Genomic DNA, 14,913 nt, shown 5'->3' on the forward strand with positions numbered 1-14,913 from the left:
TGTTGTGGAGGTGGAAACAAACCTTGAAAATGTCGTGGAGCAGTTTAGGTAATGTCACATTGAACATAACTGTACCAGCATCTCACCACTTCTTACTCAATGTAGCTGTATTGCCGAAACCGCTCTTAGGTTGTACACCGGATGCTTGTGTTGATGGTGGTTGCCATTCGTCATTGAAGCATCCACCTGCTGGTTGTTGCCCATTGAATTAATCAATTAAACTGTTTCCATGTACCATGTGTTAAGTTGTGATGCCGGCTGACATTACATAGTTATATTATCACTGGTAATGATAAGATTAATATGCATTTATAATCTGTGTGTAGACGCAATGATACAGTCGGACATCGGAGCAGACAGACATGTACACATTGTGTATATATGATGATTAAACATAAGGCCATTCGGACATTATTTCATGTATTTTGTGTAGACGGGCTGTAGACGGAATATTATATGATGCATATACTATATATATAATATTTAGAAATTGAACGTGGGCGACATTTTAATATTCTTCGTGAATTTATATAATGTAAAGTTTGTAACTTAAACCATATCGAAAATGAATGTCACTTTTTGTCAATTTGTCCAGCAAAGTTACATAAAAATCTAAATTTAACATCTTTCCAAATATTCTGAAGTTTAATACACACCTGTCATCACAAGACCCTATTATCAATAAAAAAATACAGCAAACTACTTGTTTTTGGCCAATGCTGTAAGAACACAAATACTCCAACTTTGATCATATGCAATGATGTAAAAACTGCTTTTATTATTAAACAAAAACCAAAGAAATTGTATTTTTCGTTGGTACAAAAAACGTCTGTGGCCTACAAGTACTAAATAAAGTGTATAAAGAGTATACAATATAGAATATAATTATTTTGACAGATTTTGCAAGATTTGGTTTCTCGTGTTCTCAGATTGATAGCCGATGGAGGTGTATACATACACGAACTTCTGCTTGAAATCGAAACATCAGTTGTACTGTTAAATCTACTGAACCAGCCCATGCTTGCTCCTTTATAACAATGACCTTGTGCTGGGCGCCATTAAGTTCTATCAAAACCAGCACGAGAAAAAAACACTTTATTAAAATAACTTGCTTGTGGAAAACACAAAATGTTGTAGAGTATATAATATACCAGAGACGACAGCATGGCCGGGGAGGGGTACCGAACCAAGAGAGTGACATATACTGTTTGGTTGGATTACGTTTTCAGTTAAACACATGGATTGCCATATAGACATGCGTTAAGGTCTATAGTAGCTGCGTTTAATGCACCCGGTACAGGTAGGTCGGTGTGAACAAATCGGCTAATGGTTTCAAACCATTTGAACGGCCATGACAATCTCAACACACGAATATGTCGATATGACTATAGAACATAGATAGTATAGCCTTCGACTAAATACACACATGATCATATTAGCTGTTGATATTCCCTATATTTGCCAATCTACATGCTTAGGAAAACAAGTTTGACAAAATATCTTCCTGTCTACAATTATGGTTTTGTTTTTCTCGATGTGATATTTGTGGCTGGTGACATAGCTGACCGTTTTCAGAAGCTGTCTTAGATCTCCATGACATCCAGTCAATAAACATTAATGAAACTATTTCACCACAACGTGTACACAGCGAGACATGACCCGCTGTTTTGTTGTTTTGTAGAGCCCTGTAAATTAATAGAACCTACATATCTGGTAACGTTTGACACTAATCAGTGCAATTACCCCAGGAACAATAGTATCAATGTCGGCATGATTACGGCTTTACAATTAGGGTAAAGGGGGCTGTAGGCACGATTGCCCCGACGTTGTACCGTGACGTCACGAGGGATCATGCTCCAGTGCGCTGCATGACGTACCCCACCATCAGGCGCTATTGTCCTTGCGTACATGGAACATGTTATACGCCTGTATAATGTACATAATGATGTATTATTAGGATTAATACAACCATCTACAACATATTTCCTCAGACTTCAGGACGTCCGATAACAAGGTCTTATTATACACACTTGAACTTACATGAATACAATTCATCATGTTTCGTATTTTAGGAGTAACCAGAAACTTAACGTTAAAAAATATTATAACTTAAACTCTCGCATCACAACACACCCTCTCATCAACTTTCATATGTTCTCACAAAATAACACAAGCTCTCATATATTTATACATGCTTTCATTATATAACACAAACTCTCACTTTCTTCCAGACACCATCTTGAGCCAGCTTGACTCTACTGTCAACGGGAAGAAGGCTGATGCACTGGCACAAGACACCAACGCCATCGTCGCCTTTGTGCCTCGCAAACAGAAGAACGCACCAATAGTGACCCCTGTGGAACACGCGCACTTTGTCACAAAACGGGAATCTCGAAAAACTCTGATGGGAAAGAAAAACCGAATTTTCCCCAAAGGTGGGGACAGGCAACCTACAGAGGTGGATATCGAGATGGAGAAGTTTGCCGCTAGTGGCATTGACCTTGAGAACGTCACCGACGAGTTTAAACAGTCGGAGGTCATGGAAACCATCCGCGCACTTCCTTGTAATATGATGGTCAAGGTCATGTTGAGGTATATCGTGTTTCTGAATTCGTCTTTATTTGTATTTTTTAATCATTAGTTTTATCTCTTTCTTCGGTTATTTTTGTAATTGACTGATGGATTGATCCATCCATCATCCATCCATCATCCATCCGTCCGTCCACCCGTCCTTCCTTCCTTCCATTCTTTCATTCGTAACCTGAACACAAAGACCATCGAGAATATTATGCAACACATTTTCATGAAATACTATCACAATTGATAGTAACACGAACCTGCGCTCGCACCTATTCAGGATATTAGAACGCAGGTGTATAATGTATGTCAGATAGTCATTATCATCATGCAGTGAGTGCAACATCTGTGGCGGCAAGCAACGTGAGCCATGCTGCAGTGTCAGGTGATACATTGTAGTCTTCGGGAGGACATTATCACCTTCACAATCGTCGCTGTCCTGGTAATGGCGGGCATGGACACCTACAGGGAGCTCTGGGGAAATCTCTGATTGCCTCACCTGTCCTTCCAGGATTCAGGATTCCAAGCGATTCCCCCGTAAGGATATACATGGTGATATTCCAAAGATGTTTTGCATTTAGACGAGAGTGATTCCAACTGATTTTCGCTAACTCTATGTTTAGATACGAAAAGGTTCTGTGGGCAAGACTCTACAAATTGTAACTGCACCTGGACGCATCTGGAAGCGAATCATCATGATACAAATTTGAAAGGCAAAGCTACAGTGCACACATATTGGATCCATTGATATGTAAATGTATAAATGCGTATCACAGTTGGCACTACTTATGGATGAGGACATATATAACAGAGTGTCCACGGGGTTGTAAATCTGGTTCACATTGAGGTGCAGCGTAGAAATAGTATCCTTGGCGTCACAGATCCTGGCAGAATAAGCATGTTCTGAGAAACCTCTACAGTTGGTACAGCGGAGATCTAAACCCACTGAGGACCACGATGCGCCTGGGGAAAGGCGATAAGAAGTTGAGTCAGAAGGAGCTGAGGAATTTATTCATCAGGGATTATGTCAAGAGCGGGCGGATGAAATGGGCTCGTCACAGGTACATGGTACTTGGTGCACGATATTAGTGCATGATAGGTGATGTTTGGTGCATTGTGCATGGTGGCGTGGTGACGTGGTGGAGAGGTGTCGTGGTGTCGTGGTGACGTGGTGTCGTGGTGTCGTGGTGGCGTGGTGGCGTGGTGTCGTGGTGACGTGGTGACGCGGTGACGTGGTGATATGGTCGCGTTGTGGAGAGGTGGCGTGGTGGCGTGGTGACGTGTTGATGTGGGGACGTGGTGTCGTGTGGATGGATAAACTAAGGTCCAGCACTAGGGACTTGGAATATGATGGAATCAAGATGAAGGTTGATGGAGTCACTTTTCTAAGTCAAACACATCTGATAAGTAAGTTGGTAGCACTGATGAAGTCAGTAACACCAATCACCACCACGACATTTGAAACTACCACATTTTGTGTTTTATTTGTTTGGCATTAATGCAGCATCATGACCTCATATTTTGTTTTTAATGCAACCGTGAAATTGATCAACCATCACTGTTAGTCAGGCGGAACACTAATAACAGAGACATGGTGGATTCATATAGGATGTCAGAACGAATTCATAACTGAATACAGACATGATAGTAGAGATGTGTTGGTCATCAAAGAAAAAACAAATCAGGGGTTGGGGTTGGCTTCGACAGATGTGAAACACTGGTTGTCCACTTCCAGAGGAGATCGGTTTCTGTCCTGACACAACTGCCATACATGAACCGCCATTATTGGCATTGTACTGAACAGACATACATGTATGTCACATCTATGACTCATATATAAATATACATAGCATCTGGATGATACGGCTGCGATAGATCCCTATAAGCACTCATACAATGGTGACCTCAATATGTTTGCAGAGAGAAGCTTTTCGCTGGTCCAGTTCGGGGTCTATCAACATGGGAATCCTGGAAGTACCAAGTGTCCAGGGTAGGTATCAATGTACGCCCCATGGCTTGTTGCGTGCTGCTTGTCATTGAACGGATTTACTGTAATTTCCCTAAAACCATCTCTCTGTGGTACAAGCACGTCTCCAAAAGCAGTTTTATTTGTTATCTGTCATAAAAGTTTATTATATATTAGTGTAGATCAATTAGATTAAGTAGAAATGTATATTTGGATGCTTGATATCATCTGCTGAAGACGTTTTGCGATAATGGCAAAACTAATTGGATCGCTCATATAAGATTAGTATGCATTTAATATTTTAGTATGGATGGATATCTATGGTAATTTGAATTGTTTCATAAGCCTATTTAAACATTGCTGCAAGGAATAAATGTTATATTTGGGATAACATTTTCTTAGTATAGTACAGATTCTCGTACTCCCGTTCGGGATTCGAACCCACACTTGCACATAACATTTGTTACATTTGACCACTTTCTAAATGGCATTGTGTATTCATAGCTTTCGGCCATGGGAGCCGTGCCAAGTTACACTTGTCAGAGGGGTACTCAAAGTACGTGATCTAGACTACAAGTCGTCGGAGTTTCATTTTTGTGGAAGCCTCGGTGGCTGAGTGGGTTAGATCTCTGACTTTGTGTGCTGGCGATTAGGTGCCTCACTCTGGCAAGTGTGGTTACGAATCCCGGACGGGACTCAACTCAAAAATGTACGAGAATCTGTACTTTACTAAGAATTTTATCCCAAATGTAACATTTGTTACACTTTTTAAATTGCATTGTGTATTCAATGCTGCAAGTATATTGAACTTCAAAATTGCCATTGTAATATTGAAAACATCCACATGCTTGCAAGTATTTTATTCTTACATTTACGCCACTGTACCAGGGAAATATCTGTCTATTTTGCCATGTAAAATGTTTTGCGCACTTCGCTGTCTAGCTAAAAAAGATGAATGTACAATACATATTCGGCTCAATAAACAACATATTCATCACTTAGAGTATGTACGAAAAGTGATCTTTCAGAAATACAAAATGAATATCATTTTCTATTATATCGTCAATTTTTTTAAAATGTCAGGACAAATTTATCCCGGAATATTATTATGTAAAAACGTCATTTCAAAATTTAATAATAGTCACGATACCCTAAAAGAATCTATCAAATGTATGTCCAAATATTTAGGAAGAAATGTACCCATGAAATTAGCCATGCAACTATATGACTGTTTGTGAATGTATTATGCATGTGCAAATTATGTGTATCGAATATGTAAACGAACTTTAGGCCCAACTTCTTCTCAAAATATATTCAATAATATAAACATGATTTCACGCCATTTCCAGTATTGTGTTGACAGAATATATAGGCCATTGTTGACGTAATACAACCTCAATATTAAAGACGTCTCACCTTTACAATTGATGTCCTAATGGCCATGTTACCTTCCACGCACGGTTTTCAGTAGACACTATATGACGTATGGCTACTGAAGAAACAGTGTGTATCCCACTGACGTGTTAACTGACTACTATGGGATGCATACGTGGGGAAAACATTCAGAGAGTTGTTTCGTGAAATCAATACGACGCGCACACTCGCCCTATTTATTACGATTTATTCTCAATATAAGATAATGAAGAACCTTGTGTGTTTACATACCAGACTTCCCACAAGTAATTGGCAGAGATATACACTGAGGGGCAAAAGAAAGTATACCAACTTTGTTTTTTCATAGAATTAAAACTTAAAAAGAACCGGTGTTAAATTTGATAATGTCTATTAAACCATCACTCATCCCTGTAACAGTTTGTAAAAAGTAATCTGTGGCTGTGTTATTTTGCTTAACAACAAATTGGGGTATACTGGGTTAAGAAATGAATTTAAACCAAACCACACGACCACTGTTTCCAGTGGTATCAGCAGTTGTGTATTATGCGAACTTTTATTTGTTTTTTCTAAGGTTTTAAATCAAAACAAATGAAAGACAATATAACCATATAGACGTATTCTTTGATTGCTGACGAAGCATCAGCACAGTTCATGGTGGGATATGATATCAAACATATGATCAAATCAACTGAGAACTATGGTTTCCTATATTCACCAGATTATAGGTACTTGTGAGTGAGTGAGTGAGTGAGTGAGTGAGGTTTTACGCCGCTTTTAGCAATATTCCAGCAATATCACGGCGGAGGACACCAGAAATGGGCTTCACACATTGTACCCATGTCGGGTACCCGGGTCTTCGGCGTGACGAGCTAACGCTTTAACCACTGGGCTACCCGACCGCCCCCTAGGTACTTGTATTCTGTCTCTACACAAAATCGAGTCAGAGCTATATTAACACCTAGCTCCATTAATTGTCCCAAATTATTTTGAAATCTACTTTGGTATATTTGTATATGTGTTTTGCGGTCACCTTTAATTAATATATGCTCGTCTCTGTGAAAATACATACGTGTTATATGTCTCAGTGAATGTTACCGACTTGATACGTCATGTGTATTTTGGTTGTGCATGTACGAAGCCCCCTTGTGCTGTGAAGGACCATAGAGATGTTTATGGGCTTCCTAAAGGGGTGGTGGGGTAGCCTAGTGATTAAAGTGTTCGCTCGTGTCGCTGAAGATCCGGATTCGATTCCACACATGGGTACAAAGTGTGAAGCCCATTTCAGGTGTCCCCCGCCGTGATATTGCTGGAATAAAGCGGCGTAAAACAAATCTCAATCACCCCCCAAAGGGTAATACAGGACCATTTGTTTCATAAAACGTTGATGTCTTACAATCATTAATATTCGTTTCGCTGTCAGATATAATGTCTCTATAAAATGGAAGTAACAGATCTAAGAAATCAGTCATATAGCACCAGTCGTAAGTATAGATCAACGTCACAGAGGAAAGCCTTCTTTGTCCGTCGAAGATCACGGAAATAAAGGCATGCATATAGGCCAAGATGTATCATATTGGACGTCATCGTCTTCGTCAGTTACTTTTTTTCTTGAATTACGTTTTGCTCAACACTCAACACATGTGCGATTTGGAATGAATCAGTGGCGACCACATTTTATGACAGAGGGAGCAATCCTCACATAAGATCTTCGCCACGTTGAACTGTAAACGGAAAATTAACACTGAGGTTCAAGATATCACAGTATCAAAGCAACGCCTCAATGTATCTGAGTCAGTTCTCATTCGCATCATGTCCGTTCCTTAGTACTGTGTATAATGATGATGGTCAATATTATTGTGATCAACAGTCGTGGAAGAAATTCAGGATTCATTCAAGAGAAGTGATGTATTCCATCGAGTTATGGGGAAGCTCATTCCGTGGGATAGAAGGTAAGTACATATTATATCATTTTTTATTTACAACAATAGTAATCATAAGGATGACGAATGCAAATGTTCTTCTTCATAATGTTCATAGACAACACATTGACCTGTTTATATACTGCTACTGCACCATGCCCATGCGCGTGGGTTTAACCATTTTACTCGCATTTTCAGCCATTTTGTATTTATGTGATTATCTCCCTTCTTTCAAGGTCACCAAGGTACGGGGGTGCTGTCCTACTTTGTATTCCTGAGGTGGTTGTTTGGCCTCAACTTTGTGCTGTTTCTCCTCCTGTTCGGTTTCATCACTGTGCCCATGATCCTGCAGCCTGACATCAACTACACCGGCACCAGCACCGACACCGCCGTCAACCTCTCCTACTACTGCACAGAACTGTACATCCTCAACATCTCCACCAATGCAGGAGAACTCATACTCGATTTCATCCAGGGAACGGTATGTTATGACAGCCTGCCAGACTTATCCCCCTTTAGCCTCTTCAGTTGTGAAGGTTCTTTAACACCATTTCGTAGTTCATTAATTAGTGTAGCCATCTCGAACTGTACACATATCCGCTGACCTTTCGCCAATACTGACTGTCATCACTATTTGATAGTGATTCATAAACACATGTTCATAATATAGTGCGAATCATACAATGGGCTCAGTTTTTAGTAGGAGTTTCTTCTTGTTGCTTTTAATTTATACTAATATGGACAGATTTTTGGTCTCTATATGCCGATAAACGAAATACAAGTGATTTTAAAATGAATATCAACTATGTGATTAAAAACGTACAATTTGAAGGTTAACCTCTACATTTTATTATTTGATGTGTATTAATATTACATAAATAACTCATTGTAAGTCAGACTAAAGAAGGGAGTACCATGTTCCCCATATCTCTCCAGGGCTACATGGAGAAGACGTACCTGTTCTATGGCTTCTACTCGGGCACCCAGTTCCTGACGGGGTCTGGCGTTTCCAGCAGCTACGTGTACAACGTGCCCCTCGCCTACTTCCTCGTCGCCGTCGTGTGTCTACTTGTCAGCCTGTTCCTCATGGCTAAATAGTAGGTACCTGCATCCACTACACACTATGTATCTGCATACATCACACAAGACACACTATGCTCTATGATTGATTTGTACCTGCATACAATACACGCTATGTATATGCATACATCACACAAGACACACTGTGCTCTATGATTGATTTGTACCTGCATACAATACACGCTATGTATCTGCATACATCACACAGGACACACTGTGCTCTATGATTGATTTGTATCTGCATACACTACACGCTATGTATCTGCATACACCACACAAGACACACTGTGCTCTATGATTGATTTGTACCTGCACACAATACACGCTATGTATCTGCATACACCACACAAGACACACTGTGCTCTATGGTTGATTTGTACCTGCATACAATACACGCTATGTATCTGCATACATCACACAGGACACACTGTGCTCTATGATTGATTTGTATCTGCATACAATACACGCTATGTATCTGCATACATCAAACAAGACACACTGTGCTCTATGGTTGATTTGTACCTGCATACAATACACGCTATGTATCTGCATACATCACACAGGACACACTATGCTCTATGATTGATTTGTATCTGCATACAATACACGCTATGTATCTGCATACATCACACAAGACACACTGTGCTCTATGATTGATTTGTATCTGCATACAATACACGCTATGTATCTGCATACATCAAACAAGACACACTGTGCTCTATGGTTGATTTGTACCTGCATACAATACACGCTATGTATCTGCATACATCACACAGGACACACTGTGCTCTATGATTGATTTGTACCTGCATACAATACACGCTATGTATCTGCATACATCACACAAGACACACTGTGCTCTATGGTTGATTTGTACCTGCATACAATACACGCTATGTATCTGTATACATCACACAGGACACACTGTGCTCTATGATTGATTTGTATCTGCATACACTACACGCTATGTATCTGCATACACCACACAAGATACACTGTGCTCTATGGTTGATTTGTACCTGCATACAATACACGCTATGTATCTGCATACATCAAACAAGACACACTGTGCTCTATGATTGATTTGTACCTGCATACACTACACGCTATGTATCTGCATACACCACACAAGACACACTGTGCTCTATGGTTGATTTGTACCTGCATACAATACACGCTATGTATCTGCATACATCACTCAAGACACACTGTGCTCTATGATTGATTTGTATCTGCATACAATACACGCTATGTATCTGCATACACCACACAAGACACACTGTGCTCTATAATTGATTTGTACCTGCATACAATACACGCTATGTATCTGCATACATCACTCAAGACACACTGTGCTCTATGATTGATTTGTAACTGCATACACTACACGCTATGTATCTGCATACATCACTCAAGACACACTGTGCTCTATGGTTGATTTGTACCTGCATACACTACACGCTATGTATCTGCATACACCACTCAAGACACACTGTGCTCTATAATTGATTTGTACCTGCATACAATACACGCTATGTATCTGCATACATCACTCAAGACACACTGTGCTCTATAATTGATTTGTACCTGCATACACTACACGCTATGTATCTGCATACATCACACAAGACACACTATGCTCTATGATTGATTTGTACCTGCATACAATACACGCTATGTATCTGCATACATCACTCAAGACACACTGTGCTCTATAATTGATTTGTACCTGCATACACTACACGCTATGTATCTGCATACACCACACAAGACACACTGTGCTCTATGATTGATTTGTACCTGCATACAATACACGCTATGTATCTGCATACACCACACAAGATACACTGTGCTCTATGGTTGATTTGTACCTGCATACAATACACGCTATGTATCTGCATACATCAAACAAGACACACTGTGCTCTATGGTTGATTTGTATCTGCATACAATACACGCTATGTATCTGTATACATCACACAAGACACACTGTGCTCTATGATTGATTTGTACCTGCATACAATACACGCTATGTATCTGTATACATCACACAGGACACACTGTGCTCTATGGTTGATTTGTATCTGCATACACTACACGCTATGTATCTGTATACACCACACAGGACACACTGTGCTCTATGGTTGATTTGTATCTGCATACAATACACGCTATGTATCTGCATACACCACACAAGACACACTGTGCTCTATGGTTGATTTGTATCTGCATACACTACACAGGAGTCTATGTGTTCAATGATTGCAAAGGGAGATGTTCAAAACCTTGAGAGTGAAAGTGCTGACATCACACGCTCCGTTATCGTTTTTTAAAAGAAACCTAGAAAGCTCCCGGCGCAGTGGTGACAACTGTTTTCATTGGCCGATAGGTTTGCCGCGTTTGTCCATATTTCAAAGCCGTTATAAATCTACTGTGTCTTCTATATATGTAAATCCTACAAAGAACATTGCATACATTGACATACTTGACATTGTGAATAATTAAAATAACAATTAACAATCGGTAACTAGCGTTTAACAATTTACAACCTGTTTGGGTAATAAAACACCAGCTGTCCCCGACCCTATTCTGCACACTACATGGCAGGCATCTTCAGTGTTGGTACTAAGGTTACATAAGTAATCACGGCAATCAACTGGATTGTCAGACAGAAAAAGACTTGCGTCAAACAATCCGAGGCAGAAGCAGGCAGCCTGGGCGTCGGCCCGATCATCATGATCGTTGATATTGCGCAGCTCGTTTGTAAGCTTGGAAGAGGTGAAGGTCACTCATATGCTATGTGTCCCACTGGTTGCCCCGAGCTGTGTGTCCCACTGGTTGCCCCGAGCTGTGTGTCCCACAGGTTGGCCCGAGCTGTGTGTCCCACTGGTTGCCTCGAGCTGTGTGTCCAAATGGTTGCCCCGAGCTGTGTGTCCCACTGGTTGCCCCGAGCTGGGTGTCCCACTGGTTGCCCCGAGCTGGGTGTCCCACTGGTTGCCCCGAGCTGGGTGTCCCACTGGTTGGCCCGAGCTGTGTGTCCCACTGGTTGCCCCGAGCTGGGTGTCCAAATGGTTGGCCCGAGCTGTGTGTCCCACTGGTTGCCCCGAGCTGGGTGTCCAACTGGTTGCCCCGAGCTGGGTGTCCCACTGGTTGCCCCGAGCTGGGTGTCCCACTGGTTGCCCCGAGCTGTGTGTCCCACTGGTTGCCCCGACCTGTGTGTCCCACTGGTTGGCCCGAGCTGTGTGTCCCACTGGTTTCCCCGAGCTGTGTGTCCCACTGGTTGGCCCGAGCTGTGTGTCCCACTGGTTGGCCCGAGCTGTGTGTCCCACTGGTTGGCCCGAGCTGTGTGTCCCACTGGTTGCCCCGAGCTGTGTGTCCCACAGGTTGGCCCGAGCTGTGTGTCCCAAATGGTTGGCCCGAGCTGTGTGTCCCACTGGTTGCCCCGAGCTGTGTGTCCAAATGATTGCCCCGAGCTGTGTCTCCCACTGGTTGGCCCGAGCTGTGTGTCCCACTGGTTGCCCCGAGCTGTGTGTCCCACTGGTTGCCCCGAGCTGTGTGTCCCACTGGTTGCCCCGAGCTGTGTGTCCCACTGGTTGCCCCGAGCTGTGTGTCCCACAGGTTGGCCCGAGCTGTGTGTCCCACAGGTTGGCCCGAGCTGTGTGTCCCAAATGGTTGGCCCGAGCTGTGTGTCCCACTGGTTGGCCCGAGCTGTGTGTCCCACTTGTTGGCCCGAGCTGTGTGTCCCACTGGTTGCCCCGAGCTGGGTATCCCACTGGTTGCCCCGAGCTGTGTGTCCCACTGGTTGCCCCGAGCTGTGTGTCCCACAGGTTGGCCCGAGCTATGTGTCCCAAATGGTTTGCCCGAGCTGTGTGTCCCACTGGTTGCCCCGAGCTGTGTGTCCCACTGGTTGCCCCGAGCTGGGTGTCCCACTGGTTGGCCCGAGCTGTGTGTCCCACTGGTTGGCCCGAGCTGGGTGTCCCACTGGTTGCCCCGAGCTGTGTGTCCCACTGGTTGGCCCGAGCTGTGTGTCCAAATGGTTGCCCCGAGCTGTGTGTCCCACTGGTTGCCCCGAGCTGTGTGTCCCACAGGTTGGCCCGAGCTGTGTGTCCCAAATGGTTGGCCCGAGCTGTGTGTCCCACTGGTTGCCCCGAGCTGTGTGTCCAAATGATTGCCCCGAGCTGTGTCTCCCACTGGTTGGCCCGAGCTGTGTGTCCCACTGGTTGCCCCGAGCTGTGTGTCCCACTGGTTGCCCCGAGCTGTGTGTCCCACTGGTTGCCCCGAGCTGTGTGTCCCACTGGTTGCCCCGAGCTGTGTGTCCCACAGGTTGGCCCGAGCTGTGTGTCCCACAGGTTGGCCCGAGCTGTGTGTCCCAAATGGTTGGCCCGAGCTGTGTGTCCCACTGGTTGGCCCGAGCTGTGTGTCCCACTTGTTGGCCCGAGCTGTGTGTCCCACTGGTTGCCCCGAGCTGGGTATCCCACTGGTTGCCCCGAGCTGTGTGTCCCACTGGTTGCCCCGAGCTGTGTGTCCCACAGGTTGGCCCGAGCTATGTGTCCCAAATGGTTTGCCCGAGCTGTGTGTCCCACTGGTTGCCCCGAGCTGTGTGTCCCACTGGTTGCCCCGAGCTGGGTGTCCCACTGGTTGGCCCGAGCTGTGTGTCCCACTGGTTGGCCCGAGCTGGGTGTCCCACTGGTTGCCCCGAGCTGTGTGTCCCACTGGTTGCCCCGAGCTGTGTGTCCAAATGGTTGCCCCGAGCTGTGTGTCCCACTGGTTGCCCCGAGCTGTGTCTCTCCGACATACAGCCTGTAAATAATCTACATGAGCAACTATCGAGTTACCATGACACGCAATCAGCCACAACACATCTATTGTCAGGCTTGTCAGGGAATATAGTCTATTCAGGTGATCGTGTGACAGGACCTGTTGAGGATGGCATGAGGTATGTAAGCTGAGTCTTGTACTTACAGCACGGCCAGGGGATTTCGGGAATCCATCATGGACGAACGCGAGAACGGCAACAGCTGCAGCAACAAAGTGTTCGCCAGCTGGGACTACTCCCTCAGTGACGCCAAGACGGCCAAGATCAAGCACAACAGTATCCATTATGATATAGTCGTGAGTTAACCACTTGCATTGTCCAGCATAAAACAATAGTCAATGACCAGTTAAATGTAATACAATAGTCCGGTGCTCAATGGCAATAACGTCCGACGAGTAACCTCGGTCTACTCCCATGACCTAATGTCCTAGAGTGACCTCGCCCTACCCCCATGACTTATGTCCTAAAGTGACCTCGCCCTAACTTCAATGACCTTATGTCATGGAGTGACATCGCAGTAACTCCCCCTGTCTAAATGTCCTAGAGTGACCTCGACCTACCCCCATGACCTCATGTCCTAATGTGACCTCGCCCTAACTTCAATTACCTTATGTCATGGAGTAACATCGCACTAACTCCCCCGTCTAAATGTCCTAGAGTGACCTCGCCCTACCCCCATGACTTATGTTCTAAAGTGACCTCGCCCTAACTTCAATGACCTTATGTCATGGAGTGACATCGCACTAACTCCCCCCGTCTAAATGTCCTAGAGTGATCTCGCCGAGGAGCGGTTTGACAGGGAGCGGAACGAGAAATTGAAGGATGGGTGCAAGCGCTTCAAACTGTACTTTGTCAGGTTCCTGGTCAACGGCTTCGTCCTCGCCTGCCTCGCTGCGGGCGGCTACGTCATCTTCTATGTGACCACATGGTCTTCCAGGGTAAGTCCAGGTGTCGGAATACAACAGACTGGCCGATCGATAGTTCTCATGGAACACATATACATGTTCTTGACCACTTTAATAATATTTTAAGATAGGTGAATATTCAGCAAACATTATTTTGATACATAGATCATTGACATTATATCTGACTTCAGTGTTTAATGACCACTCTCCTTTTATTCAGGGAACGGGTGACTTAGATATCTGAAGATATCAATT

At 43.7% G+C, this 14,913-nt stretch overlaps 1 protein-coding gene across 1 annotated transcript in view; it reads left to right on the forward strand.

The window, feature by feature from the left end:
- LOC139468616 (transmembrane channel-like protein 7) overlaps positions 1–14,913 on the forward strand; it is a 27,875-nt gene continuing 12,962 nt past the window's right edge. The window contains exons 1-8 of the mRNA XM_071250733.1: positions 1–48; positions 2,232–2,592; positions 4,498–4,567; positions 7,806–7,887; positions 8,094–8,338; positions 8,794–8,954; positions 13,902–14,049; positions 14,524–14,691. Of these exons, the coding sequence (XP_071106834.1) occupies positions 30–48; positions 2,232–2,592; positions 4,498–4,567; positions 7,806–7,887; positions 8,094–8,338; positions 8,794–8,954; positions 13,902–14,049; positions 14,524–14,691 (1,254 nt within the window). The 5' untranslated portion in view covers positions 1–29. The remainder of the gene's footprint in view (positions 49–2,231; positions 2,593–4,497; positions 4,568–7,805; positions 7,888–8,093; positions 8,339–8,793; positions 8,955–13,901; positions 14,050–14,523; positions 14,692–14,913) is intronic.

Source organism: Haliotis cracherodii, unplaced genomic scaffold (assembly GCF_022045235.1).
Source record: "Haliotis cracherodii isolate W230 unplaced genomic scaffold, xgHalCrac1.p SCAF_2, whole genome shotgun sequence".
NCBI classification, from domain to species: domain Eukaryota; kingdom Metazoa; phylum Mollusca; class Gastropoda; order Lepetellida; family Haliotidae; genus Haliotis; species Haliotis cracherodii.